General features: G+C 41.3%; 1 protein-coding gene and 1 long non-coding RNA gene across 5 annotated transcripts; one reads left to right on the top strand and one right to left on the bottom strand.

The window, feature by feature from the left end:
- The first annotated feature begins 1,080 nt into the window (after positions 1-1,080).
- On the top strand, positions 1,081-20,809 carry LOC126985250 (PAT complex subunit CCDC47-like). 4 transcript variants are annotated; one of them, XM_050839879.1, is made up of 11 exons: positions 4,848-5,192; positions 5,939-6,067; positions 6,515-6,689; positions 10,571-10,695; positions 11,142-11,294; positions 13,113-13,306; positions 14,088-14,256; positions 14,555-14,689; positions 15,949-16,038; positions 19,156-19,186; positions 19,400-20,809. In XM_050839879.1, the coding sequence occupies exons 1-10, from the start codon at positions 4,848-4,850 to the stop codon at positions 19,159-19,161; spliced, it is 1,521 nt and encodes a 506-aa protein (XP_050695836.1). In that variant the 3' UTR covers positions 19,162-19,186; positions 19,400-20,809. The 4 variants fall into 4 exon arrangements, with proteins under 4 accessions (XP_050695854.1, XP_050695836.1, XP_050695847.1 ...); XM_050839890.1 differs by having other exon boundaries at positions 19,156-19,198; XM_050839897.1 differs by lacking the exons at positions 19,156-19,186; positions 19,400-20,809 and adding an exon at positions 1,081-1,226 and having other exon boundaries at positions 15,949-16,050.
- Positions 15,271-20,572, bottom strand: LOC126985271 (uncharacterized). Its single transcript, XR_007738454.1, has 2 exons — positions 20,432-20,572; positions 15,271-16,142 (listed from the first exon to the last, which is right to left on the bottom strand). It is a non-coding gene; the product is annotated as an uncharacterized LOC126985271 (long non-coding RNA).
- Positions 20,810-26,230: the final 5,421 nt, after the last annotated feature.

Here is a 26,230-nt window from a genome sequence, read left to right as displayed (position 1 = left end):
TCTTTCCTTGTAGTATATGTACTCGCCCACGCCAGTACACCTATAGAGTGTTGTCTTTTAAATATTTCAAGTCATTTTTTTTGCAGGAACACTGACATGCTCTGCTATATAGCGTTTGCTAGAATGTTATTAATTAAGTAGATGTCAATGCAACTGATCCATCAAATAATGAATGAATGGGGAAAGATAAGAAAATTAGAGCAAACTAAACTAATTGAGAGACTTGTTCCATGATACTTGCTATCTATAGAGGACGTCAATGATTTACTTGATTCTAGTCTGATCAGCCCATCAGAGAAAAGAACAGCACAAGAATCAAATCAAAGATCGAAGTGGTAACAAGCTGTAGTGGATTATGAACAGGAAGGATTGATTGATTGATAGTTTATTGTTGCAGGTAAACAACAAGGGAGATATCGAAGTTTGATCCACATAAAATTAAGTAGACATGACCCTTGATCGGCATGCAAGGTGATATGTGCATGCTCTAGCTAACCTACGGGCATCAAAATAAATTATAATGAGATCATCCGAACAGACACGCTTTATTTTTATGCGTTTTTCATGTGTAGTGATGCTGATGATGATGATGATGATATCCTGGAACTGGTAAGCTGACGTCATTTTATGTTTATGGAGAAATCGTGTGTAAGTAAATTAAAAAAAAGATCTTAAGTATAGTGTAATAAGACGTTTTAATGGCATCTGTATGAACATAATTAAAGGTCTATTTAGACTATTTTGGCCTTTTACAGACGACCTGAACCACTTCTGTCAACCTCCACCTCTGCTTTGTGAGTTAATTAAGTGGAATGTATCAAAAGAGTAGCCTAGAAGCAGTTAAGACGTGAGATATTAAAAGGGTATCCAGAATTATCCTTAGCTGTATAATCACACTCTGTACTGCCTGGGGGTTGGGATGGCATGCTCCTCCCTTCTCCTTTGTTGTTTTACTTGCAACAATAAACTATCAATCAATCAATCAATCAGAATTACACGGCCTTATAAGAATGATCCCTCGCCAAGGAGCCAAGTTGGAAGACGTCTGCAGTACATATCCTTTCTTAAATACTAAATAAACCAGAGTATGCACATTGATTAGGTACATAAATAATCCACTAACCGGTTTACTAGTGATTAAATGAGTGAAAACCCGCCTTTGGAATATATTATGAGTCGGTGAAGATAACCCCGGTGTTGTGGGGCTTCAGGGGCCGTCCGGGAAGGTGAGGTTATTGCTTTCCCTATTAATATCTCCCGCTTTAACTGCTTCTGGGTTACTGTTTTAATATATTCCACTTAATTAGATCACAAAGCAGAGGTGGAGGCTGACACAAGTGGTTCAGGACGTCTGGAAAAGGGCAAAATAGACCTATGTGTGCGTGGTCGTGTCATGGGTCAGCACGTCATTTTAATTATTTTTTTTATTTGGTGTGTTAGTGCTGGTGTGCCGCGTTGGGTAAATATATTAAGGTTATTAAAGTCTGGAATCATATTTTTTTACGTCATAGGACACGGCTCAAGGGCAACAAAAAGTACAAAAAAAAAAAAAAAAAGCTTGTGTTTCCTTTCCTTGGCTCATGCTGCCCTCCGGAGCTGCTGTTTTGATATATTCCACTTAATTAGATCACAAAGCATAGGTGGAGGCAGACCCAAGTGGTTTAGGACGTCTGGAAAGGGGTAAAATAGACCTCTGTGTTCGTGGTCGTGTCATGGGTCAGCACTTCATTTATTTTTTATTCATTTAATTTTTATTTGGTGTCTTAGTGGTGGTGCTGCGTTGGGTTAATATGTTAAGGTTATGAAAGGCTAGAATAAGACCTTTTTTATTTTTACGTCAAAGGACACGGCTCAAGGGCAACAAAAAAGTCCAAAAAAAAAAGGGTATTAGTCTAGTGTTTGCCCACTCACCCCTCGCAACCAAAATTGGCTAGGGGGACCAAATAAAGCCTGTGTTCCCTTTTCTGGGCTCGTGCTGCCCTCCGGAGCTCATTCTTGATTCACCTTGACAGTTTTTCTCAGGTCTGGTTTGATGGGTGGTGTTCAGGGCAGCATGTGGGTAGTCTTAGGCCACTCGGCGGTGACTTGAAGAATCCCAGGTGGTTAAGCTTCTCGACTGATTGCTATTATAATATTCGGACAGTTTACAGTTTCATCCAACCAACGATTTCCTTTCATGGTTCATGTTTTTCTGGTGATAAATGTAGTGAATTGCATGATTTTGTACCTCATTTCCATCGCAAATGTCTACTTTTTGAGTTATGCCTCTTTTCTAGTTATGCCTATCTCCTGCCCTCAATGATCTTGGGGGACCTGTGTGAACAAGTTTTTTTTTGGGTGGGGGAGCAGGAAATCGAGTAATATGCATGTAATGAGGACACGAGGCAGAGGTGTGGTTTGGTGTATTAGTGTGGATAGCCCTGTAAAGGTCAGGGCAATACCATTCTAGGTTAATAATTTTTTCCCCATTTTACATAGTCCGTTTCTCAGTTAATACGCAACCCTGGCTTTTTTCTGACACATCAAATACTTTTTCTCGGCTGCTATTGGCACGTTTTCTTCAACTAGAACACAAGGCAGAGCTGTAGGGTAACCATGGTGGTGTGGATAGTCAGAGAAGACCAAGGTATAATGCTAATCCATGTGGGTGTGGCTATTCACTTTGCCAGGGTCATTGAGTATTATTCCAGAAGTGCACCCGTCTCACTGTGAATGACACCATTGTGCTATATGAACTACTTTGTGCACGTACAACACACTGCTGTATTGCATGCCATCGTAACTCCATCATTTGTGACATTAACCCTTAGGTGGCTGTGGAACTATATTTATGCTATGGTCCTAAGGTTGGCAGTGACTATTTATAGACAATTCATTTTTGGGGGAGCTGCTCTTCAAATACTGCTGCCGTCTAAGGGTTAATTTCTTGAAATACATATGGCCTTGGTGTTATATATTGAGGGATTTATTTCTGTGTATCATTTTGGCAGCAGAGCACAGGTCACTTATGGTTAGGTTAAATATAGTTCAGTTAGATCAGCTCAGGTCAGGTTACATTACGTTATATTTAATTGTTTATGCTAAATATGTGATACGCTTTGCTCTGCGCCATTTCTTGTTGTCTCTGGAGGGTGTTGGCCCAGTGGGCACAGCGGGAAGTGTATCACATGTATATCATAAACAATTAAATCTAACCAAACTGAAGTTAACCTTCAATACAATGATGTAAAAAGTTTGAGCTCAGCCCATCATATCGTATTTTGGCAGCGAGAGGGGGTCAGGTTAAGTTTGATTAGTTTAGTTTAACTTTTTCTGATAAAAGTGTTATACACTTCACACTGTGTTGTTGCTGTCACTGGCAGTGAAATAAGCCCCAGCAATCTCAGTGTTCCCCTTTTATCAACTAACTTGAAATTCAACACTCACATAGACCACATCAGTGCCACAGCCAACAGAACACTGGGGTTCCTGAGGAGGAATCTACATAACTGCACATCTGACACTAAACATGTAGCGTATGACACACTTGTGAGACCAACACTTGAATACTGCTCCATGGTGTGGGATCCTTACACACACAGAAATGTTGATAGGTTAGAACAAATCAACACCAAGGCGGCTAGGTTCATTATAAACAATTATATACATGCGAATGCCTGGCATTACAACATGGATCAAACAACAGATAAACATTGAACCTCTTTACATACACAGACTAGCACACAGACTTATACTTACGTTCAAGATCACAAACACTCACATTGACATTGACCCACATACATACTTACACAATGCAAACAGTCAATGTACTATGTACTCGTAACACACACATCCATAAATACCAAACATATCACACTAACACTGACGTACACAAGCACCATAGCCTACATGAGTGGAACAGCCTCCCTCAACAGATTTTAGACTGCAGTACAATAGATTCATTCAGAAAACAAATACACCCTCACTTGTCACCACAACACACCAACACTAACAATTATACTTGATTCACTTCCCTCCCTTGCACACTTGGCTCTCCTGTCCCCCCAACAGCCAACACAAATATGTGTGTTATGCACCTAATAGGTGCTCTGTGCATTATAATCCAGATCCAGAAATCTGATAAAGTTTGGTTATTAATGTTTTCTCCATTAGAAATCACTAGTTTCCTGAATTCATTCCCCCCTAAAGCTAGTGACTTTCATGAAATAAGAAACATCAAAACATTCTTCAAGTAGTAAACGAGTAACTAGGAAATACTTCAAACCGTGCCAAACATGCTCTCATCTGGCAGCTAGTACTGCTGGTGGCAGTCAAACAGATGGTTCAACTTCATATGTATGCTTTTCGGTTTGTTGATTTATGAAGAGCATCATTACTACCGAGGCTCCACCCAAGAACCCTGCCACTACTCTTAGCAAGATGTAAATTTTTTTTTCATTCTTATCAATTTTTTCTTGGGTCAAGGAGGTAGTCATGAACCTGTGCCCCCCATGTTTACATGTATTCTTATGGGAAAAGCAGATCTGTTATTTGACAATTTTGCTAGTATTTGACAACTTTGGAATGCAACCCTGCAGAATAGCAGATGCTTCATGTATATCTTGATTTCTAAGAGAAATACAGCATGCTGAAAACAGTAAAACTTCAGCTGATTTTTTTCCATTATTTGCTCCTTGGTTGATTCGCTTTCAAAGTACCTCACATCAGCATTGTTTAGTGTTCCATGAAAACAAAAAGCAGCCATCATAAATAAGGAATACATATTAAACAAGGCCATCTTTAACAGATGATGTATGACAAGTATAATGTGTATATTGAATAGATAAACAAAAGGCTATTTCTTCCAGATGAGACTATTGGTGCTGTTGCTAGTCATTGTCGCGGCCGTGAGTGTGAGGGGCCGTGCACAGGACTACGAAGACAATGACTTTGCCGAGTTTGAGGTGTTCGAGGAGGAGGAGGAGGTGATGGAGGACGATGAGGACCAGGGCAGTGAAGAGGCTGGTGTCCGAGGGAGTGTTGGGGCAGGAGCAGGGGCAGGGGGAGGGGGAGGTGGTGGAGGTGGTGGGGGTGGAGGAGGAGGAGCAGGAGCAGGAGGAGGAGGAGGAGGAGGAGGTGGCAGGCTAAGCAGTGAAGGACAGCCTGGAGGAGACAAGTTAGAATCAGAAGAGGATGAAGAAGCTGTGGTTGAGGTATGAGTTTTTTCTGTCACTAACATTTTTGACAGTTTCCTATTTTCTTTTATTTTTCTCATTTTGATTGTTGTTCTTTGGCATTCTCTCAAATTGATAAACTTGTTAGAATAGTTTCTGCTTATTGGTTATAGTTATTTATCAACATTATCTATGAATAGGTTGTGCAAGTTAATAATTCGTGGAAGCAGTTGTTTAACTTTCCATGATTTGTATCAAATCTTTGTGTATCAGTTAAACTTAATGTACCAGAATGATTCAGATAATTAAGGATTTTCAAAGTTTCAGTATTAAGCCCTTTCCAAAATGGGATGCCACCTTAACTCTGAATACCCATTGGAATCTATAACTAAAATAATCATGATTGTGTAAAGCTTCTCATGTCATTTCAACAAGTGTTACATCCCTTAATAAATTAGATAATGTAAAAAATATTTGGCTTTTTAAAACTGACAGTACTATAGTAAAAACAATATAATTCCAGGAAACAAAGAAAACATATTGAACCACCATTTGCAAATTACATTCTCATGTATGTATTTCTCTCTCCTACTAACTTCTTTAAATTTTTCAAGAGTGGAGTATCAAGACACCCGAGAAACTAAATCATTTAATTTTACTGTAGCTCCCTCTGTTTTCTTTTAAAGGAGTGATATATCTTGGACTATTCATTTGTTTTGTTTAGCCTTTGTTGTGTCTCCTTTACTTTAAATGAAAAATCTGATGCCTGTTTGTCCCTTTACCAGGATGAGGACGAGAACGATGAGTTCAGTCACTTCCATGACGAAGAGGAATTCATTGGCTTTGACAGTGAGCGGCCACAGGGAGCACGGATGCCCAAGACCCAGGAGGAGCCCAAGATTACGATTGCCAATGTGAGTGTGGGATAAGGGGGAAAGGGATTGGCATTAGGGATAAGGAGAAAGGGAATAATGTAAGCTGGGGCTATTGGGGAAAGGAGAAAAGGGTTGGCATTAAGCTGGGGCCATTGATGGTAAAGGGCCTGGGGGGAGGGTGGAAGGAAGAGGTCAACATTAACTTCAGGTTATCAGAGAGTAAGGGAGATAGTCTTTTTTCTTGTTTTTCTTTTCTTGTATGATTTGTCCACCTCATCCATAAACCTCTAGAAATTCCACTGATAGCTTTTACATGCACATACATTATCTACATTATTGATTAATTTGTTCTGTTTATTCACTAGGTATATTCCATTCATCCACCAGTTCCATTATTGCTTTCATCCACTAAATGAGTGACCAGCAACCTTGGTATATTGATACACTTTGTGCTGGCCGATGGTTTTAATTGGTCCTTTGCATCAGGTTCCTCTCCACCTGCGGAGCAATTGGGACAGCTTTTACCTGGAGATGCTGATGATTGCCGGCCTGGTGGTGTATTTCATCAACTTCATCGTTGGCAAGTCCAAAAACCAGAAGCTGGCCAATGCCTGGTTCACCTCTCACAAGACCCTCCTGGAACAGAATTTTGCCCTTGTTGGTGAGTCCTGTCACTGGGTCTTGTAATTTTTCAAGGATATCTAGTCTTTTATCATTTACATGGTGAGAGGGCTCCTACTTTTTTCTTTTTGATTCATGATGTGGGTTTGAGTTGCAGAAATGTGAATGCAGCTATCATTTGTAGTTTGGTTTTTAGGAGCATGTAAGACTACTCATTTTTTAAAGCAGTAAACACATCATCAGTGGCTGCATCAGGGTACAGGGAAGGCTTGAAGGGTTTATGTCAAAGCTTATGCTTTAGCATCTACTGAACGGGCGTGAGCTACTCCCGGTGAGGATATATGGGAAGCGAGGAGGGTGCTGAAGCCCTTCAAAGACCCTTCCCATGTCCTCACTAACCGTTTCCCCTTTTGTCTCATCAACACCAGAGAGCAGTTCAGCATGCTCTCAAAAGACAGTTCCTCTCTCTTTCTACACCACACTACATTCACACAACACACACACCTCTTCTCAAAATTCAAAATTCAAAATGGCTAACGAAAACACCGCCTTGGAGTCTCCGCCTGGGGGGGGACCATAAATTCCCCCAGGGAGGACTCCCCTTCTGGCTGCCAACTTGAGAGGTGTCCTGATAACTCCTCGAACCTCCTCCTTATCAATTTCTGCGACATTCACGGTCTTCGTTCTAATTTTCATTCTGTGGAACACCATCTCTCCTCCTCTAAACCTCACCTTCTCTTCCTCACCGAAACACAGGTTTCTGAGGCTACTGACAGCAACCTCTACTCTGTTCCCTCCTACTATCTCTATCCTAAATTTCAATCTAAAGCTGGATGTTGCGCCTACGTGCACAACGACATCACTCGCTCTCGTGCCCACGACCTTGACTCTGCTGAATTTTCCACCATCTGGCTAAGACTTCATTGTCATTCTATTACTAAATACATCTGTGCTGTTAATCTCTCGCCTAACTCTACTAACTATGTAAAATTCTTTGACTATTTGAACTAAATAAAATACATCTGTGTTGTTTATCTCTCGCCTAACTCTACTAACTATGTTAAATTCTTTGACTATTTGAACTCTAAAGTGGAGCACATCTTGACTCACTCTCCCTTTGCTGAAATCTCCATCTTGGAAGATTTCAATGTTCACCACCAGCTTTGGCTTTCATCCTCTTTCACTGACCAGCCTGGTGAACAAACCTACAACTTTGCTCTCCTCAACAACCTAGAGCAGTTGGTTCAGCACCCTACTCGTATTCCCGACCGTCATGGAGACAGGCCCAACATTCTAGACCTCTTCCTTACCTCTAATCCTTCTGCTTACTCTGTCAAACTGTTCTCTCCATTGGGCTCCTCCGATCATAACCTTATTTCTGTATCCTGTCCTATCGCTCCTGTACATCCTCTGGACCCACCGAAGAGGCGATGCTTCTGGCATTTTGCTTCAGCTCGGTGGGACGACCTGAGGATGTAATTTTCCGATTTCCCGTGGAATGATTACTGCTTCCAGGAGAAAGACCCCTCTGTGTGTGCTCAGTGCATCACAGAGGTGATTGTCTCTGGAATGGAGGCATACATTCCACGTACTTTCTCTACTCCTTATGCTAAAAAGCCTTGGTTTAATCATGCTTGTTCTCGTGCTATTAAAGATAGAGAGGCAGCTCACAAAAGGTTCCAGAGCCTTAGAACTCCCGCTAACTTTGATCTTTACATTTCAGCCCGGAATCGTGCCAAATCTATTCTCCGACTTACCAAAATTTCTTTCATTAATAGAAAATGTCAACACCTTGCTTCTTCTAATTCTTCCCGTGACTTTTGGCATCTAGCCAAAAATATCTCCTCCAATTTCACTTCTTTCTCTTTCCCTCCTCTCCTTAACCCTGATGGCAGCACTGCCGTCTCATCTGTCTCTAAAGCTGAACTCTTCGCTCAAACTTTCTGTAAGAATTCCACCCTGGATGATTCTGGGCATATTCCTCCTACTCATCTCCCCTCTGACTCCTTTATGCCTGTTATTAAGATTCTTCCAAATGATGTTTTCTATGGCCTCTCTGGCCTCAACTCTCAGAAGGCTTATGGACCTGATGGAGTGCCTCCTATTGTCTTTAAAAACTGTGCTTCTGTGCTGACACTCTGCCTGGTCAAACTCTTTCGTCTCTGCCTATCAACATCTATCTTTCCTTCCCGCTGGAAGTATGCCTTTGTACAGCCTGTGCCTAAGAAGGGTGACCGTTCCAATCCCTCAAACTACCGCCCTATAGCTTTACTTTCCTGTCTCTCTAAAGCTTTTGAATCAATCATTAACCGGAAGATTCAAAAGCACCTTTCCACTTCTAACCTTCTATCTGATCGCCAGTATGGATTCCGCAAGGGGCGTTCTACTGGCGATCTTCTTGCTCTCATAACTGACTCTTGGTCATCCTCTCTTAGCCGTTTCGGTGAAACTTTCTCTGTTGCGCTAGACATATTGAAAGCCTTCGATAGAGTCTGGCACCAGTCTTTGCTTTCTAAACTGTCCTCTTTCGGATTCTATCCCTCTCTCTGTTCCTTTAGCTCCAGTTTCCTTTCCGGCTGTTCTATCTCTGCGGTGGTAGACGGTCACTGCTCTTCCCTTAAACCTATCAACAGTGGCGTTCCACAGGGCTCTGTCCTATCACCCACTCTCTTCCTGTTATTCATCAATGATCTTTCCATAACAAACTGTCCTGTCCACTCATACGCCGACGACTCCACTCTGCATTATTCAACTTCTTTCAATAGAAGACCCTCTCAACAAGAAGTACACAACTCCAGACTGGAGGCTGCAGAACACTTAACCTCAGACCTTGCTATCATTTCCAATTGGGGCAGAAGGAACCTTGTGTCCTTCAATGCCTCAAAAACTCAATTTCTCCACCTATCAACTCGACACAATCTTCCAAACACCTATCCCCTATTCTTCGACAACACTCAGCTGTCACCGTCTTCAACACTAAACATCCTCGGTCTATCCTTAACTCAAAATCTCAACTGGAAACTTCATATCTCCTCTCTCGCTAAATCAGGTTCCTCGAGGTTGGGCGTTCTGTATCGTCTCCGCCAGTTCTTCTCCCCCGCGCAGTTGCTATCCATATACAGGGGCCTTGTCCGTCCTCGTATGGAGTATGCATCTCACGTGTGGGGAGGCTCCACTCACACAGCTCTTCTGGACAGAGTGGAGTCTAAGGCTCTTCGTCTCATCAGCTCTCCTCCTCCTACTGATAGTCTTCTACCTCTTAAATTCCACCGCGATTTTGCCTCTCTTTCTATCTTCTATCGATATTTCCACGCTGACTGCTCTTCTGAACTTGCTAACTGCATGCCTCCCCCCCTCTCGCGGCCCTGCTGCACACGACTTTCTACTCATGCTCATCCCTATACTGTCCAAACCCCTTATGCAAGACTTAACCAGCATCTTCACTCTTTCATCCCTCATGCTGGTAAACTCTGGAACAATCTTCCTTCATCTGTATTTCCTCCTGCCTACGACTTGAACTCTTTCAAAAGGAGGGTATCAGGACACCTCTCCTCCCGAAATTGACCTTTCTTTCGGCCACCTCTTTTGATTCTTTTTTGGGAGCAGCGAGTAGCGGGCTTTTTTTTGTGCCCTTGAGCTGTCTCCTTTGTTGTAAAAAAAAAAAAAAAAAAAAAAAAAAATCAATGTTAAAAAAAAGGAAATTTTGTGTGATGCGTCAGATCCTTACAGATGGTTATTGACGATTGCTATCATTAGTGTATCACCACATCTGCCTACATACCCATAATAATTATTCCAATTTTGTTATAAGTGTTTGAATGTCTTGTGTCCACCTGCTTTTCACCAGGCAGGAGGATGGAATTACAATTACAACAGGGAGGAGAGACTATACATCAGAAACTATTGATCCTCATTTAACAGGAGATGATGGGAAGCAGTCCGTTGAGAACGGTGGGCTGCAGAAGGAGTCAGAGAACGTGTACACGCTGTGGTGCTCTGGCCGTACCAACATGGAGGGCATGCTGGTGGAACTCAAGTTTATCAAGGTACTGTGCCACCAGCCAAGGCTGTTCTGGTGGTATGTTACTAATTGTATTAATTTTCATCATAGATTTATCCGTTTATACAGATTAAACCTTGTAATGTAGTGCATTTTCAATTTAGATGCTGCAAACAGTGATTGCAGCTGATTTAGTAATCTCTTCCTCTAGCCTCCTAACTTAAAATTTAAGGGAAAAGTATCCAGTCATTTTTCATCAAACTTGATCCATCTCTTGGTGTCTTATAAGCCATAAGACACCAAGAGATGGATCAAGTTTGATGAAAAATGACTGGATACTTTTTTGGGGAGCAGCATGTTGTGGAGATTTTCCTTTTTCTTTTTACTTCTGCTTTAGCTCCTGACCTGTCTTCATAAAAAAAAAAAAAGTAAGGAAAGGTGGTTGCAGCTGAGCTTCAGTGATCTTAACTAGTGTTGATGTGTTTCTTGCAGAGGCAAGACATGATAGGTGTTGTGTCTCAGCTGATTCGTCCCTCAAGTGACCAGCTACTGGTGAAGGTCCATTTGGATGAGATGGACTCCTTTGTGTTTGCTCTGGCCACCAAGAAGACTGCTGCCAGGCTCTCCAAGGAGATGACAGATATTGTGAGTGTGTAAATGTATATTCTGGGTGGGTGTGCCAATTGTTCTGAGATGTATAATTTTAATAACAGGAAGATCATTCATGTATGAGATTTGATGAAAATTTTGATGTTGATGTTGGATTGATATGTGTGTCAAATTACATAAGCTAGTTGTCATAGTTTTAGATTAGAGTGCATATATTAAGGCGGGTGGCTAAGGGGTATTTTTCGACGAATATATTTAAAATCGGGCGAGTATTTGTTTTTCGCTCAGCATGGCCGGGATAACCTAAATTGCCAGGTGGTGAGGTTTGTTTTCGTATAATTAAAACCCCTCCCCCCTGGAGGCCATTTTTAAATGTCCCACATTGTTGCATCATAGCCGGACTCGCGCGGCAACACATGTGGTATCATTCAGTGCTTGTATGTATGTAAAAATCGCATTAGAATATTTTTTCTCCGAAAATTTTGTCATCTGTCATCCCTCTCTCGTGCCGGATTGCCGGTTGGGTGAGTCACTTGAGGAGACGCCAGTTCCTACCCAGACATCGACAGGAATGGTGCGCAGTATTTTCCTCTGCACTCCAGCCAAAAAAACGTTCTTACAAATGTACTCCTGCCAAAAAAGCGTCCTTACAAATGATGTACAAGCGAAAGGCAACTAGAAAGAGAGTCATCAACATCAAGAGGGCTTATGGAGCAAGATGGAGTGTCCAAGACTCAGAAAACCAGCAAGATAGCATCGTAGAAGCTTATGAAGCGAGTCATGATGCTGCCCTGCTCACTCTTGCTACGCGCCGCTCACCACCATCTGTTTTGCCATTCCCTACACCACCAAGTACCTCATCACACCCTTCTTCACTGCCACCTGCTTCATCACCACCTACTCCACCACCTCCTACATCACCATCACCTGCAGAATCAGCTACATTGCCATATGAGGCATCACTGCAGCTCCGACAACAGATTCTTCACAGAGGTGTGAACCCTTAGCACGATAAAGTGAAACTTTCATCACCGTGTCACTTTCTCAGCTACACACACTGTTCGAGAGACAGAAGTGCCCAGTACGGTTGTGCAGGAACACCTTGACCTTCTGACACCCTCACCTTTGAGTGATTAATACTTTTTTATAATAGGGGACCAGATGCCTTATCATTCTCCAGTAAGTCACCAAGGTATACACAATCATATGTGAAAATTTCATGCCAATCAGATAAGTACAAATGGCAAGATAGGGATGAATTGGAAAAAAAATTTTAGGAGCCAATATCTCGAAAACTGATTTTTACAGTTCAAAAAATTTCACAAAATTGGTAAAACATCTGACCGACATTTATTAGGTATTGGTTAAAACTACAACTAAAGGGCAATTTATCATATTTATAAAATTTCAAAAAATGTAAAAAGAAAACGGGACACAGTGGAGAAAATTATAAGTGAAAAACAATTGCAATTTTTTTTTCGAAGACAAAACAAAAAATCAAAAATTTTGTAAATGTGAAATGTAGATATATATGTAAACAGAGTTTTTATGGTAATTTTTTCAAAGCAATTAACTGAAAACTAAAGTGTGAAAAAAAAAAAAAAAAAAAAAAAAAACGCTTTGATTGAGTCTCCCCTAAACTTCACCCAAATTTCATGAAATTCACAGAATAATGAGAATATCATACATTTACATCAACAAACAACATTCTAACATTTCAAAGCTATTGGATGTACCATATGCGCATGAGGACCCCCATAGTCGCCTGCCTTAAGTAGATGAGAGTTTTGGTGTTCATGTTTCAGTGATAGTGAATGTCAGATGCCCCATATAACATTATTTTTTTCCCTGCAGAGCACCTTCTGTCCAGAGAAGAAATCTGCAGACAAGTTTGGCCTTGGTTCTCAGTATGTGTTGATGAATGAGCTTGGAGAGGTGGCGTCAACAGTGCTGGGGGACCCCAAAGTGACTGCTGTGCTAAACAAGTTCTCCGGAATGGTTGACTTCTTCCACTTCTCCGACCAGTACTCGGGACCAAAGCAGCCTGAGTATGTGGGGTTTATACTAGGGAGAATTTAGTGTTGTAAAAATGTGAATCGAGCATTGGCTTGTTTTTGTGTAGAACAGGGTAGTTTATTATTTTTACTTCTTAAGTGAGAAGCTGCTAGTACAACCCTGAAGTCTTTGTTACAATGTACATTTTACATTGAGAGAGTGGAGGTTAGAGGAGGGGTAGATGGTAGTATTTTATACATCCAAATCTATATTTAATGGTCTGTCTTATATGAATTATTGTCCATGCTGCTAGTTTGATCTAAGGCCAGAATTTTATTAGTACCCTACAGCATTTTTTCAGCAGTAGGCAATAAGTGATTCTTGTCGCTGTTTTTATTTCTTTTTATAGACTTGCTTCATTCTTAACATTTCTATGCTTGAATTTCATGTCTTCTAGAGGAACAGAAGGAAGGTATGGTGGTAGTTGCGGCTTTATGAACTTTGTAGTTACCAGGCTGTCCTGAATTCATGTTCAGTAATACAGACCACAAGATTTACTGAATAACCAATCATTTGGTTATGAATTCAATACTTTTGCTGTAAAATTTTCCTTCGTTTTTCAAATATTTCATAAGAATGGTCATGTTATCTCATCAGTCTAGCCTGTAAAATTAACCTTGACCATCAGTCTACCTTGTCTAAATTACCTGGACCCCCCCTGGTTGAAAGATGCACACCTCATTGAAAACATTGATATTGATTCATTTTCTTCTACATATGAGCATTCACTGTGCTGTGGCAGCCTGTCACCTTCACATTAATACCACCCCCTAGGGACACCCAGCCCACCAAATTGCCGGAGGTGCGTCGTGCTCTTGTGTTTGGCTTCAACTTCCCTGGCCGTGGCAACCCGTCCCTGGAGGCTATAGAGAGCATGCGACCACTGCTGCAGCTGGTGTTCCACGTAACAGACAAACTACGTCGCTTCAAACTTAGCAAGGAGGTGAGTCCGATTGTTTTTATATGCTAAACTCACATCTTGTTCAGCTAATATCTTTTGAGGCAGTAGCTAATAAAAATGTGTTCTTTTTACATAAGGCTTGGGAATATTCTTTTCAAGACTGGGAATATTCTTTTCAAGACTGTTACTGCTATTAATATATAGGTAAGTAATAAAAATCAGATACATGTAAGTTTTATTAAACATGTTCCCAGCATTTAGATATAAGTGTTTTAACTTGTTACCAACATCACTTAGGTGATCATTTTAATAGCTCAGGTAAACTGTTGCACCCCAACAGGGCAAGGCCAAAGCAGAGAAGAACCGGGCTCGAGTGGAGGAGGCTTTCCTGAAGGCGACACATGCTGCCCGTGCTGAGATGGCCCAGGCCAAGAGGGAGGAACGCAAGAGGATGGAGCGTGAGAAGATGTTGGAGGTGAGCACAGCATAAGAAACACAGTGGCTATCACACTTGCCTCACAACCAAGATGCTTCAGGTTCGATTCCTGGGCAGAATGTCGATGGAGGGACCATCTTCATTAACTCATGCCCGCTGTCCACCCAGCATTCAGTAGGTACTGGGTGACGGTCAGGGGTTGTGTTCCACCTCCTGGGGGTAATGTAAGGTTCCAGCATTACCCAAAGAACAGTCACTTAAGTTCCAGACTCATTTAGGGAGGGTACTAGCTGGCAATTGAGTGTCCAGTGCATGATCAGACCATTGTGAATGACACTAGTGTTTAATGTCTTTGGCTCACAACCAAGAGGTCCCAGGCTTGATCCCTGGGCAGAATGGAGACATGGGCAGGCTCCATTCATCTGTGCCCCTGTCCACCCAGCAGTGAATTGGTACTGGGTGTTAGGAGGACATTGTCCCCAAACATAGGTACACAAAGATCCATCACACTGTGGCTCCAAGGTGTGGGGTGATGAAAAAAGGTTAGTGAATTGAAATGGCAGATGCTGCATCACCACCACTTGCACAGTGTGTATTCTTTGTTTATATATATCAACTGATCAAGTACTTAGATTTTATTAATAGTTTTTTACACCATTAGCTTTTACAGAAAGGAACATGCTATTATCAGTAACTTTCATTAGTGGGATACATTTAAGTATCTATATATATCTCCTATGCTCTGCTCCCTCATGGGAACTTCCCCTCAGGGGGTGGCCGCAGCAGAAGTGACTCTACTTGTTCGGGCACTCCCTCTCAGCACATTCAGTCCTGCTACTTCCAATTATCACTCCAATACTTGCTCACCCTATGAATTCACTTCACACCCCCTCCTTTAAGTGCCCAGAGAATTTGAAAAGAAAGTAGCTATGTTGCTCAAGACCCTCCTTATGCCTGGATTATAATGCATTCCTGTAGGCAAACATGATGTGGAAGGTTTATTGTATTTAATCTAAGGCTCAGTTTCACACAAGAACCTAAATTTATTAGCAGGCAAAAAAAAGTGGAGATTTATATTAAAAGAAAAGCTTGGCTACACTATTTGATGAAGGATAGCAATATATTTTTGATCAGGAAGAAAAGTTAAACTGGTCTTAAGCTACTAAATGTTGGATAAACTTTCACATAGTATCGAGTGATTTTGAACTTATCATTGAAACTATTGACCCTGCTCCTGTGATAAATTGTATACTATGTTTCCTCTCTCTTCCATGCTGAATGTTGCCACTGCTTTACAGATTGATGATCCAGACAAGCAGAGGAAGTGGGAAGAAAGGGAGCAGCGGCGGCAGATGAAGCGTCGTGCCCCCAAGATGAAGCAACTAAAGGTAGTAGCGTGATGTCGTCATGGAGGATGCATGCTGCTTGCTTCCTCCTTCACCACCACCATGCTTGTTTGGTTCAGGATTCTTTTTTGTTGTTTGCATGCTTCCTGTAATAAGATGTGCCTGTATGTTAGCTAAACAAACAGTATGAACATTGCTGTTTCACCCAATTATATATGCATTTTGCTTTCTTAGAATACAACTGTAATTATTCAAACTTTGCTCTTATTAGTTTTTGGAATTATGTAAATTTTGCTACAAATTTTTGCACTGGACTCGGTATATACTTGCTGTTAGGAATCATTTTTAGTTTTACAGTCAATTTCTTACATTTACATACAAGTATTGCCACTCATGACCTTTGGAACCAACTTCGGTCAATGCAAACTAGTCTTGTTTTGCTTTCATGCCTGATTAAGTGACACTTTCTATATGCAGGAAATCTAGCAAAATAGTACCTATTTATTGTTATCATGGATTTCCTTTCAAAGTGACAGTGCAAGATATTCAAAACTTGATTTTGTCACCAGAAAGACTAAAGATCTCTTGAACAGAGACAAGGAGAGGTATATCAGGAGTTGCTGAGGTTGTCAAGGGTCATCTGAATACAGATGCCTTGAGACTTACTTACCAAGCCCTAAAGAAGCTCTGCTCAGAGCCTCCCTCTCAGCTGATTGCTGTTGGAACAGCAGATGGTTGTCTCAGTCAGACAAGGATGGACAGAGGGCACATTGGGCTGAGTATACCCGTCTCCCTTTATTTGCTGGGCATTAGGGGACACGGACCCCCACAACTAGGGAATTTCCATGAATGGTTAGCGTGCGCCCTGAAAAAATCCTCTAGACTTGCAAAAAATCACCGAGAGCAGTTTTACACAAACCGTATATTATTAGCATTTCCATAACCTGAAAACAGCATAAAATATAAAGAGCATCATTCTTCAGCTATACATACTATAAACTGTACTGTATTTTATGCTAACTTCTTACAAATACGTAGTCATTAAAATTTCACTTAACTGTTGGGTGCTCACCATAAAGTCTCTGCTCTTTTCTTTTTCAACATAAAGTACTTAAGCATATCATACCGGACACAAGAATAATTAATATCAAGATTACAGTGCAGTATTCAGTCTTCCTAATACTTACTGTTCATCGTATACACACACACATTTATTTTATACGAGTCTCTTAAGAACTGGCAGTGCCCACCAGTACCAGTGCTGAGCTGTTTGGTACCATTACTGCGTCTTATCGCTGGTAACGTTGGTACCAACAACTGTTCAGCCCTACCACCGACATGGATTTGTCTGTGTTCATCAGCTGAACAGCTGCTTGTAGTTATGATCCAGTTAATACTACCCATTTCATATTTTTATTACCTGATTTTTATAGAAAGCAGCATTCATTTGTAAATAATTTGCATATGCACCTGATGCTGCAAAAGAAAGTCATGGAGGCTTTGTGGTGAGTATCCAATAGTTAAGAGAGGTTTCAGTGATGTATTTGTAATAAGTTCATGTAAATTTCAATACAGTTTATACAATGTATAGCTGATGAATAATGCTACTTATGATATTTAAAGCTGCGAACAGGTAATGGAAATGCTATTTTAGATACAGTTTGTGTGAAATTGCTTGCTGTGTTTTTTGTGAGCATGTTACAGTGTCCTTTCCTTTGGAATGGCCGAAATGTCCACTGGTGGACCCTTAGTGTTTGGAGTGGCACTGTGAATATTCCTCTTTGGCTGCCCTTGTGCACGATGGGGAAATTCGTGAATGTGCAAATCCGCCATCTTGACTGCCAAATGATAATCTGGTACCATTCCCTCTGACTGGAAAATGGGACTGGTTATCCCTATCTGGCAAGGGAAAGGGTCAGGACTGCAACAACTACTATAGTGTTACACTGCTCAGTGTACCTGGCAAGATACTTGCCCATCTGTAATTATGTAGACTTGCAGCTAACTGCTGAAGTTGTAGAGACCCTGAGTATCCTGGATTCATGTTCGGCAAATCAACAACTGGTTGTGTCATATCACTTGGTGTACTGGTGGTGTACCACTGGGAGTTTTAGCAGGGAATGTTTGTAGCCTATGTTGATATCAAAAAGGGGTTTGATTCAGTGTATTGTGATGCATTCTGGGAGCTCCTTCAATTCCATGGAATTCCTGAAGTTAACTGAGCTGTACTCTGGGACAAAGTACTGTTAAGTGTGGGAGTGTCGTATCTTTCGTCCCTTACAGTGACAAGATGCAGTTATCTCAGGGATTATATATGAAAATTGGCTGCTTTAACAATAGTAACTATTCAAGTAAACAAGAATACTCCATTTCCTTTGTGCCTTTCCTAGATATTAACTTCTTCAAGCTATGGGCAAAGGGTTACTACTTCTGTAGTTGCAGCGCACATGTTTGAGGTGTACATTATCATGCTCTGGCAACCAGCTTCTACACAACGTGTTTGATTTCGTGGATAATGTATGATACCCTACACAAAAGAAACCCCATCACCGTTTAACCTCAGGTTTTCCCATAATTTCTATGAAGTTAGATGGTTGATGATTGGCTTCCAACTATTTCGGTCCTTTGCATATTATTGATACTGGCAACTGTTTCCTAATTGTAGGCTATCATATTATCCATGAAATCAGACATGGTCTGTGACAGCAGGTTACCAGAGCACAATAATGCACACTTCAAACTTGTGTGTCAAATATATATAATGGGTGTGTGACATCTTTCTATCAGCAATTAAGCAAATTGATTTAGAATGAGGTCTGTGTGGTGTGTTGTGTTTATCATAGTTTCTTTTTCCTACCTGTTTCCTGTAATATTAGAGTAAGTAACATTTTATGAATATAGTTTTTTGCCACAGATTTGTAGTTTTTTGCCACAGATTTGTGTAAGTGTTACTTGATTCATAAGCAACTATGATTTTACTTGGAGGATTCTCAGTTGTGGCTTGTAGAAAGTAAAGCTTGTTCATGCTCTCATTAGTTCTTTGATTATCTGCACTTGAGCACGTCTTGCATGCTTTATCAAAGCCACCAGCAGTGGCTATAGTTTTCTTTGTGCCATATGATACAAGCTTCTTACACTTTCTATGCATCATCTTTGCAGGCTTGAAGAGATTGTCTGGAGGACATCACAGGTATGCCACACTGTCAGTAGCATTGTTGTGGGTTCTTTTCTTGATTCATCCAGAAAACAAATACAAAATGAAATTTGATTAACTGATTGTTCCATCTGTATATGAATTAAAATCCGATTTATTGTTACTTTTTGTTAAAAAGTAGCATTGCATACTTTTGTTACATATGGAATTATATCTTATATGGAACTGACAAGTTCTTTATCTTTTCAGACATCATAGAATGTTGGTGAGACCCTGAGGAGCTGAAGGCACTCGTTTTAGAGAACCTCGAATGAAGTTTCATCGATATTTATTCCTAGAATATAGTTGTTACTTGTGTCAGTAAGTCCATTTTGAGGTCTTTATTTTGTTGAACATACTTGAGCTCATTTATATAGTATATGTGTTCTGCCTTCTGGTTCCTTATTCTGTCTTATGATTACTTTGCCACAGCAGTGATGTGGTAAATGAATGGTGGTGTATATCAGTGTGAATGTCGTGTATGAGTGTCTTGTAATCAGTTAAAACATTATAGAGGGAATGAGTGTAGTTTCTCTTTGCAGTTACAGTGTGAATGAACTGGAGAACTTTTGCAATTAAAGGTGTGAATGAGTTTTGGTAAATCCATTCTCATGACAATGTTTACCAGGGCCAAAATCCTAGAGATTCGTCATAAATAGCTCCACTGAATTGCATATTGATTTTTAGGTTTAGTGGTTTGTGAAGAGAGGTATGATATATGTACAGTTGTTTAAAGTACTATTACCCTGAAGTATGGTTTCTCTTTTAATGCTGCCTGTACACATCTAGTCCAAACAAGTCTTCTGGAACTCTGTTAAAGCTGAAAAAATAACTTTGTTGATCCTCTACGGAACTAACAAAATGTAAACCTGAATTGGAAAGGGAAAATGGAGCAACGGGATGCAGATTTCTAAAGTCAATGGGTCATATATTGAATAACTTAATTTGGAAAGCACTGCAGCATCAAAGGGAATAATTAAAGAAACCATATTATTATTAATAAACTCTGTTAAATCAGGGATTTTAAATATTTGTCAATTGTACTGAAAAAGGGGAAACAAACACTGCCTGTACCTCTTGACTGGTCCTGTGTATGGCTCAGTAGCACTGGTATTAGTGACAGCAGCAGAAACATAATGACAGTGCAGCTGTTTATTAGTACCAAGCCAAGAAAACTACCTGTCAGGTGACCAGTCAGGAGACACCGGTACTGAAAATGACTGTATATAGGCCATTCGTCACCTGGAATAAAGTGGGAGTGTGTGATCTTGTAGGGCTGCAGAAGTCTCTACCTGTGGGTTGTCACTAGTTGTCACAGTTGTCTTCATCCATCAAAATGAAGCTTCAGGGCCAGCCAGTATTACCAGCACGTGTGAACACAATCTGTCAATATGGTAACAGCCTCTCACTATGAGTTGCTCCTCCCTGTGATACATGTAGGAATAGCCAGTCATGTCTACTTTTTATCTAAATGTTACTGTGTTTTCTAAACTCATTTCACAGAGAGGTAGGGAAGGGAAAGTGTAGTGAAGGATTTTTATATGAATTCACGCTTACTTTAGTCTGCTTCATCATGCCATAGTTTTACTTGTATTAAAAAATAAAGAATTAAAAATGAAATGTGTATATGAATAGCTTTTAATGAGTTGTAGGTGTTAAACTCGTGAAGTAGTATAAACACATTAGTTTTAGACATGGAAACAATTTTACTGAAACAGCATGTGCAATAAGTGCTTAGGGGTCATGACTATCTTATTTAATATAAAAAATATAAAGGTGGTGACTAATGTAAAACAATTTTGATCCTTGGAAGGTTTAACATCACCTACAGCCAAGCAGTCACCACACCTTAAAACACAGGACAGACTATATTGCCTGTCTATGGATTTTTTCTCCTTCAGAGTGACCTGAAAATTTTTAAAATGAACAATGGAAACAGATTTTTACTTTTATTACCCAGAAATTCAAAATCTCTTGTATTCATAAGTACACAGCTCCACACTTCCTAGCACACCAAACAGGAAAAGCAGTCACTACTTACCAGGGCAGCTACCTCAGGCAAACTGCTACTCTACCTTCAACATCTGTGCCCACCATAACACAAATACAAGCCATTTGCCATTTGACTTTTTCTTTTCAAGTTGTACGACTATACTAACAGTAAATTGTCTCCCATCTATTACATTTGACTCCCATGGCATAAGTTTTTCATCCTTTTTTATCATATTCCCTTTTCACAACACTTCTCTCATTTCAAGTACCTATTCCTCATTCCTGTTGAGGTAAATCTTAAGAATCACCACTCAACCCCCTCCACCACCCCAGCCCCCCCTATCCCCCAAGACAAGCCTGGGGAACTGTGGGGAACCGGGGTATTGGGGGAGGCCATATCACTGAAAAATGGCCTTCCAAAATTTCCCTAGAAAAATCCCTAAATCAGGAAAAATTCCCTAGTCTCGAAAGTAAGGAAAATCCCTACCGTATACTCACATGAGTGGGCTAATCGCTAACCAAGCATACCATCGCTAACCACCCCAAAACAGGGAGCCCAGAGTCATGACTCAAGGTCATCCGGGACTCGGGCTGAACAGGCCCGGGCTATAAACGGCCCTCACCACGGCAGCCGTTGGGCTGCGTGTTCTAAAAAAAAATAAAAATAACCACGCGTGGTGGACCTGGTCTCACATGCGTGGGCTAGTCGCTAACCAAGCATACCATCGCTAACCAAGCGTACCATCACTAACCAAGCGTACCATCGCTAACCAAGCGTACCGTTGCTAACCAAGCGTACCGTCGCTAACCAAACGTTTGTAGAAAAAAAATATATGAAGACCTAGTGATGTTTTATAAGGTAGATAATGAATGCGAGCTATTTTGCGGCGGCGGCGTTAGCTCGATTAATCCCTTTAGGGAGCTGTGGTTTTGGTGGTCGTTCGCTCGATTAATCCCTGAAGAGAACAGTGGTTTTGGTGGTGGACGGCCAAATCACTGAAAAATGGGCTTTCAAAATGTCCCTACAAAAATCCCCAAAATCGGGAAAAAACCCTAGTCTCTAAAGAAAGGAAATTCCCTAACGTATATTCTTGTAATCTATTCCTATATAACGTAGCAGCCACCGCAGCGGGTCTGTTGACGAGTGTAGGGCGTGTAATTGGATGGTCAGCTTAGTTGAACCCCCACCCCACCACCCCAATCGTAGTCGAGCAACTCTTGGGAAATGTCATGTTTCATAATTACATATGGTACAATACTGACAGTTAACCCATCCACTTCTTGTAAGTTGATGCTAGATAATTTTTACCGAGTAGTTTAAGGTACAAAATAAAACAGATTTGTGACAGCTGTCATCCAGATCGAACTGACGCTCCTGCTGTTAACTGACGCGGGAGTGACCTACCGACTGCTACGTATGACCCTGGCCTCCATTTTACTCAAACTCCACTATATGTATCGCGCATTGAACAACATCCGTTTGTTTTCTGACACGTGCTTGTCACACCACGTGACACGTGACACGCCCGTGTCTTTGTTGGACCCGGTACTGGGATAGTAATCGGTCTTTTTGTCAACCTACATGCACACCAATAAAGAGGTTAAATACTCAGTTAACACTTACCGAAAGGTAAAGTAGACTGATATTTTGAGGGAGTGAGTGTCAGGCCTTCCATCCATTATGGCGGCTTGAAAACAACTGACTTCAGGAACCCGCCGTTAGGTGCCGCCGCCGAAACCCTCGCGTAGTAACATTTTACGTATGTATTAGAAAATACAAATAGCTGCGGCATTAGTTGCTTTAATATAGAGAAAAAAATAACGTAAAACTCTTAAGACATTTTTTTTTGTCCGAAATCGTTATAATCCATGCGCGTTTTGGATATTACTGACTTAGGAACTAGTTTGTAGGGTGCACTGCAAGGCAGGTATGAGGCTCAGTCTGTGTATAGATGCGGTTGTTAAACAATAACAATGGACTTAGAAAATCCAAGCCACCTAACTCTATAATTAAAGAGGCTTGCCCCCCTGGCCCCTCCCCAAGGTAAAACGTATACGAAAATGCATTATAATAATAATTCTTTCACGTGCTAAATTACAACGAATATTGGTTTGGAGTGGTTATTCTTAAGTTTTGCCAAACCCTCTTCACTGAATCACCCTCCTGCATTCTCATATAAAGTCCAAACCATGTCAATGAACTTTGCTTTACCTATTCCACATCTAAATTCCTAAAATTACTCTACAAAACTGAGGCAGTGGCCGTGTGGCCAGCGTGCGGGCGTGGTGAGCCCGTTGACCTAGGTTGAGTCCCACCGAAACACGCTGATTTTTCAAACCATTGCCGAGTGGCGAAAGATTACCCACATGCTGCCCAGATCTTCAATCAACACAAAGTTCAGCGACTTCATTCAAGTGGAGCAACGAGGGGCAGCCTGGGCTAAGCAAGAATCATATTACGGCAGCCACTATAAATAACTGGGGTCGTCCAAGAGGCCCCTCATGAAAGCCTAATCGCGCTGCAGGCAGCACCTAAAAAAAAAAAAAAAAAGAAAAAAAAAAAATCTGAGGGTGGTATGCATGGAAGGGTGAGCTGGTGTGCTGGTTCTTTTAACCAGTATAATAGTTTCCGTAGTCACTTCTAGGTTTCCCCAATAGATTTTTTTTTGTAATGGACGATAATCCCACCTTCCCACACACTTTCAAACATACAATAATATATTCCTTCCCATCCCATCCCCACCACACCTTGCTGCGTACCTATAGGCTACCTGTCCACGCCTCACCATACCTGCCCTGCGTGTCCTTAGGGTGGCTGCCTGGCCATGGGGAACAAGTCTTTGGGCGAGTCCGTGCTGCTCCCGAGGCTGACTCTGCCAAGGTGTCTGTCCTACCACTGCTAGCACCCCTGCACGGCTAAAACAGCACTTACCTGGGATGGGAGCCTGGCGCTACGTCCTCCTGCGCAGGAAGGCCATGGCCAGATATTCTGGAGTGCACCTCAGCCTGGCTCCTAGGTACTGGACAGCAGTTGCCAAGTATTCTAGTCTCGTTGGTAGTTGCTGTGCCAGTAAAAGCACAATTAATCTCTTTCTTGGCACAAACTTTAATGCTTACCTTGTGTATTTACGTCCTTAGTCAAGTGGCGGTGTAACATTACCCTCGCGAGCTTCCTTCCTAATGACGAACAATAACCAAATGAAAGCAACTATCACATAATTACCTGCTCACTGTTACTGCTTATTTCTTCAGTCATTTGAACAAGGTTCGGTCACGTAAGGCTGAAGTAGATTATAATAGGCATATACCCAACACACCCGGAGCACAATCACCTATAAAAGTTATATACACCCTTCGCATGTGTAAAGTCTTGTAACTTACCCCTTCAGAGCTGGTGACTGTACCTGAGAACCGGGAGGGTGGGGGGGGAACTGTTGTTTAATAGTAAGAGTTGTTATAAGGAAATAACGCTTCATTTCACATTGATTGATCCTTAGGACCTCATTACACCGGCGACGACTAATACCATCGTCGCTGCGAGTAACAAGACCCTGTGCTCGTAAGGGTGGGTGGGTGGGTGGGGGTGGGGGGGTACTATAATTTTATGGATGACTGTGTGCTATTTACGCCATAGAGAGTGAACCATAATTCCCTAAGGGGGTGAATGAAAGCCTTCCTTCCCTAGATCTTTTATTATCAGCTGCTTGGTACAATATACTGACGTGGTGATATACTGGTATAGTGCTCAACGACAGTCGCACAAGTGTTCTATATGGTTAATTACCTTGTTATAGTTGCGATGTTGATTCAGTACTTTGCCCTGTCAGGTTATTGCAGGATCACAAATGTTTACAATCGATGGGGAAAAAAAACGTACACGTTAAATGCCTTCTTCTGTAGATGACTCAGTAAACATGTTTTGATGGCTATTCTTTTATTTAACTCCTAATTAACACATTAACTATTATGACACTTCCTTGGTATGTAAAATTACGTCTTGATCTAGCGTTAAGCTGAAGGTATTGGCTTAACGTAATTACTAAATGATCGGGGTACCGTAACAGTAAGCGGCACTGGTTCGAAGCAGTTTCATTTTCCTTCGTCTAATTTTCCATTTTATTTTTATTTTTATTTCATCGGGCTTCTGTAGCGCCATGGCCGGGCAGGTGGTGTTGCCCGCTAGTAAGCCACCACAGGATCACAGGTGGGTAAAAATGCGTCCGTGATGTTGAAGGCGACTCGAAACGGACACGGACGAAGCTTCGGAAGGGCACGCCATCTACGCCCGTTTTCTCTGACACGCCTCACGATTTCTATCTTTCTTTATTCCCATTATTACTTAACTGACTCGTGAGCGGTCATCGTATGCAGTAATTGGTGTCAGCAGGCCCATAGCGACTCCTCAACAGACAAACGGAATAGATATGGTCATCCTAGAGGACATCAAGTGAAGGACAGTTGCAGGATAAACCAAGAAGTCCTGGAATCCATAACACGCGTGGTGCTGCTAATAATAACAACCTCCTTTATATATGATCATCGTTTCCCTGTGACCTGGATCCTTTTCCTTCGCCTGGCAGCCCAGCGTCGACCCAAACCGTATTCTTAGTTGGGCTGCCAGAGAGCGTGACAGGGACGGGGGTTGGTCACACTCTCGCCTACCAGTCCCAGCAGGGGTTAAATACATGTTTTTTTTCGTCTAGATCCACTGAGCTCTATGAAAATGACAGGAAAAAAAATACAATCTAATACATGCGACTCATGAATTAGGTGATCAAACTTGTTATTAAAAGGGGGATGAAAACCTTTCCAATCGTGAGTAATTATTTTCTTTCTCGTATTTTTTTATACTTCGAAAAATATTATGCGATATTATACAAGGACAGCAGTAAGTAGTACATATTATCACGTTAAAAATATAATCACGACTTTTTTTTTAGATCCCTTTAAATATATCAGCTTCAGAAAATCTAACCATTACAAGCTACAGTGATAAGAGAACACAGCATCGCCACCACTCAGCTCGCTCCTGACACCTGCACGTTTGTC

The sequence above is a fragment of the Eriocheir sinensis genome, chromosome 5 (assembly GCF_024679095.1).
Source record: "Eriocheir sinensis breed Jianghai 21 chromosome 5, ASM2467909v1, whole genome shotgun sequence".
Lineage (NCBI taxonomy): Eukaryota > Metazoa > Arthropoda > Malacostraca > Decapoda > Varunidae > Eriocheir > Eriocheir sinensis.
Note: the sequence above shows the minus strand (reverse complement) of the source record. Positions and strands in the feature narration are given on the sequence as shown.

Bases quoted from the DNA above. Each gene is read 5' to 3' on its own strand.
- LOC126985250 (XM_050839897.1), top strand. From the start codon at position 4,848: ATGAGACTATTGGTGCTGTTGCTAGTCATTGTCGCGGCCGTGAGTGTG. The intron at 11,295-13,112 runs GTGAGTGTGTAA...TTTTCCCTGCAG, and splicing joins CCAAGGAGATGACAGATATT to AGCACCTTCTGTCCAGAGAA. The intron at 13,307-14,087 runs GTATGTGGGGTT...ACCACCCCCTAG, and splicing joins TCGGGACCAAAGCAGCCTGA to GGACACCCAGCCCACCAAAT.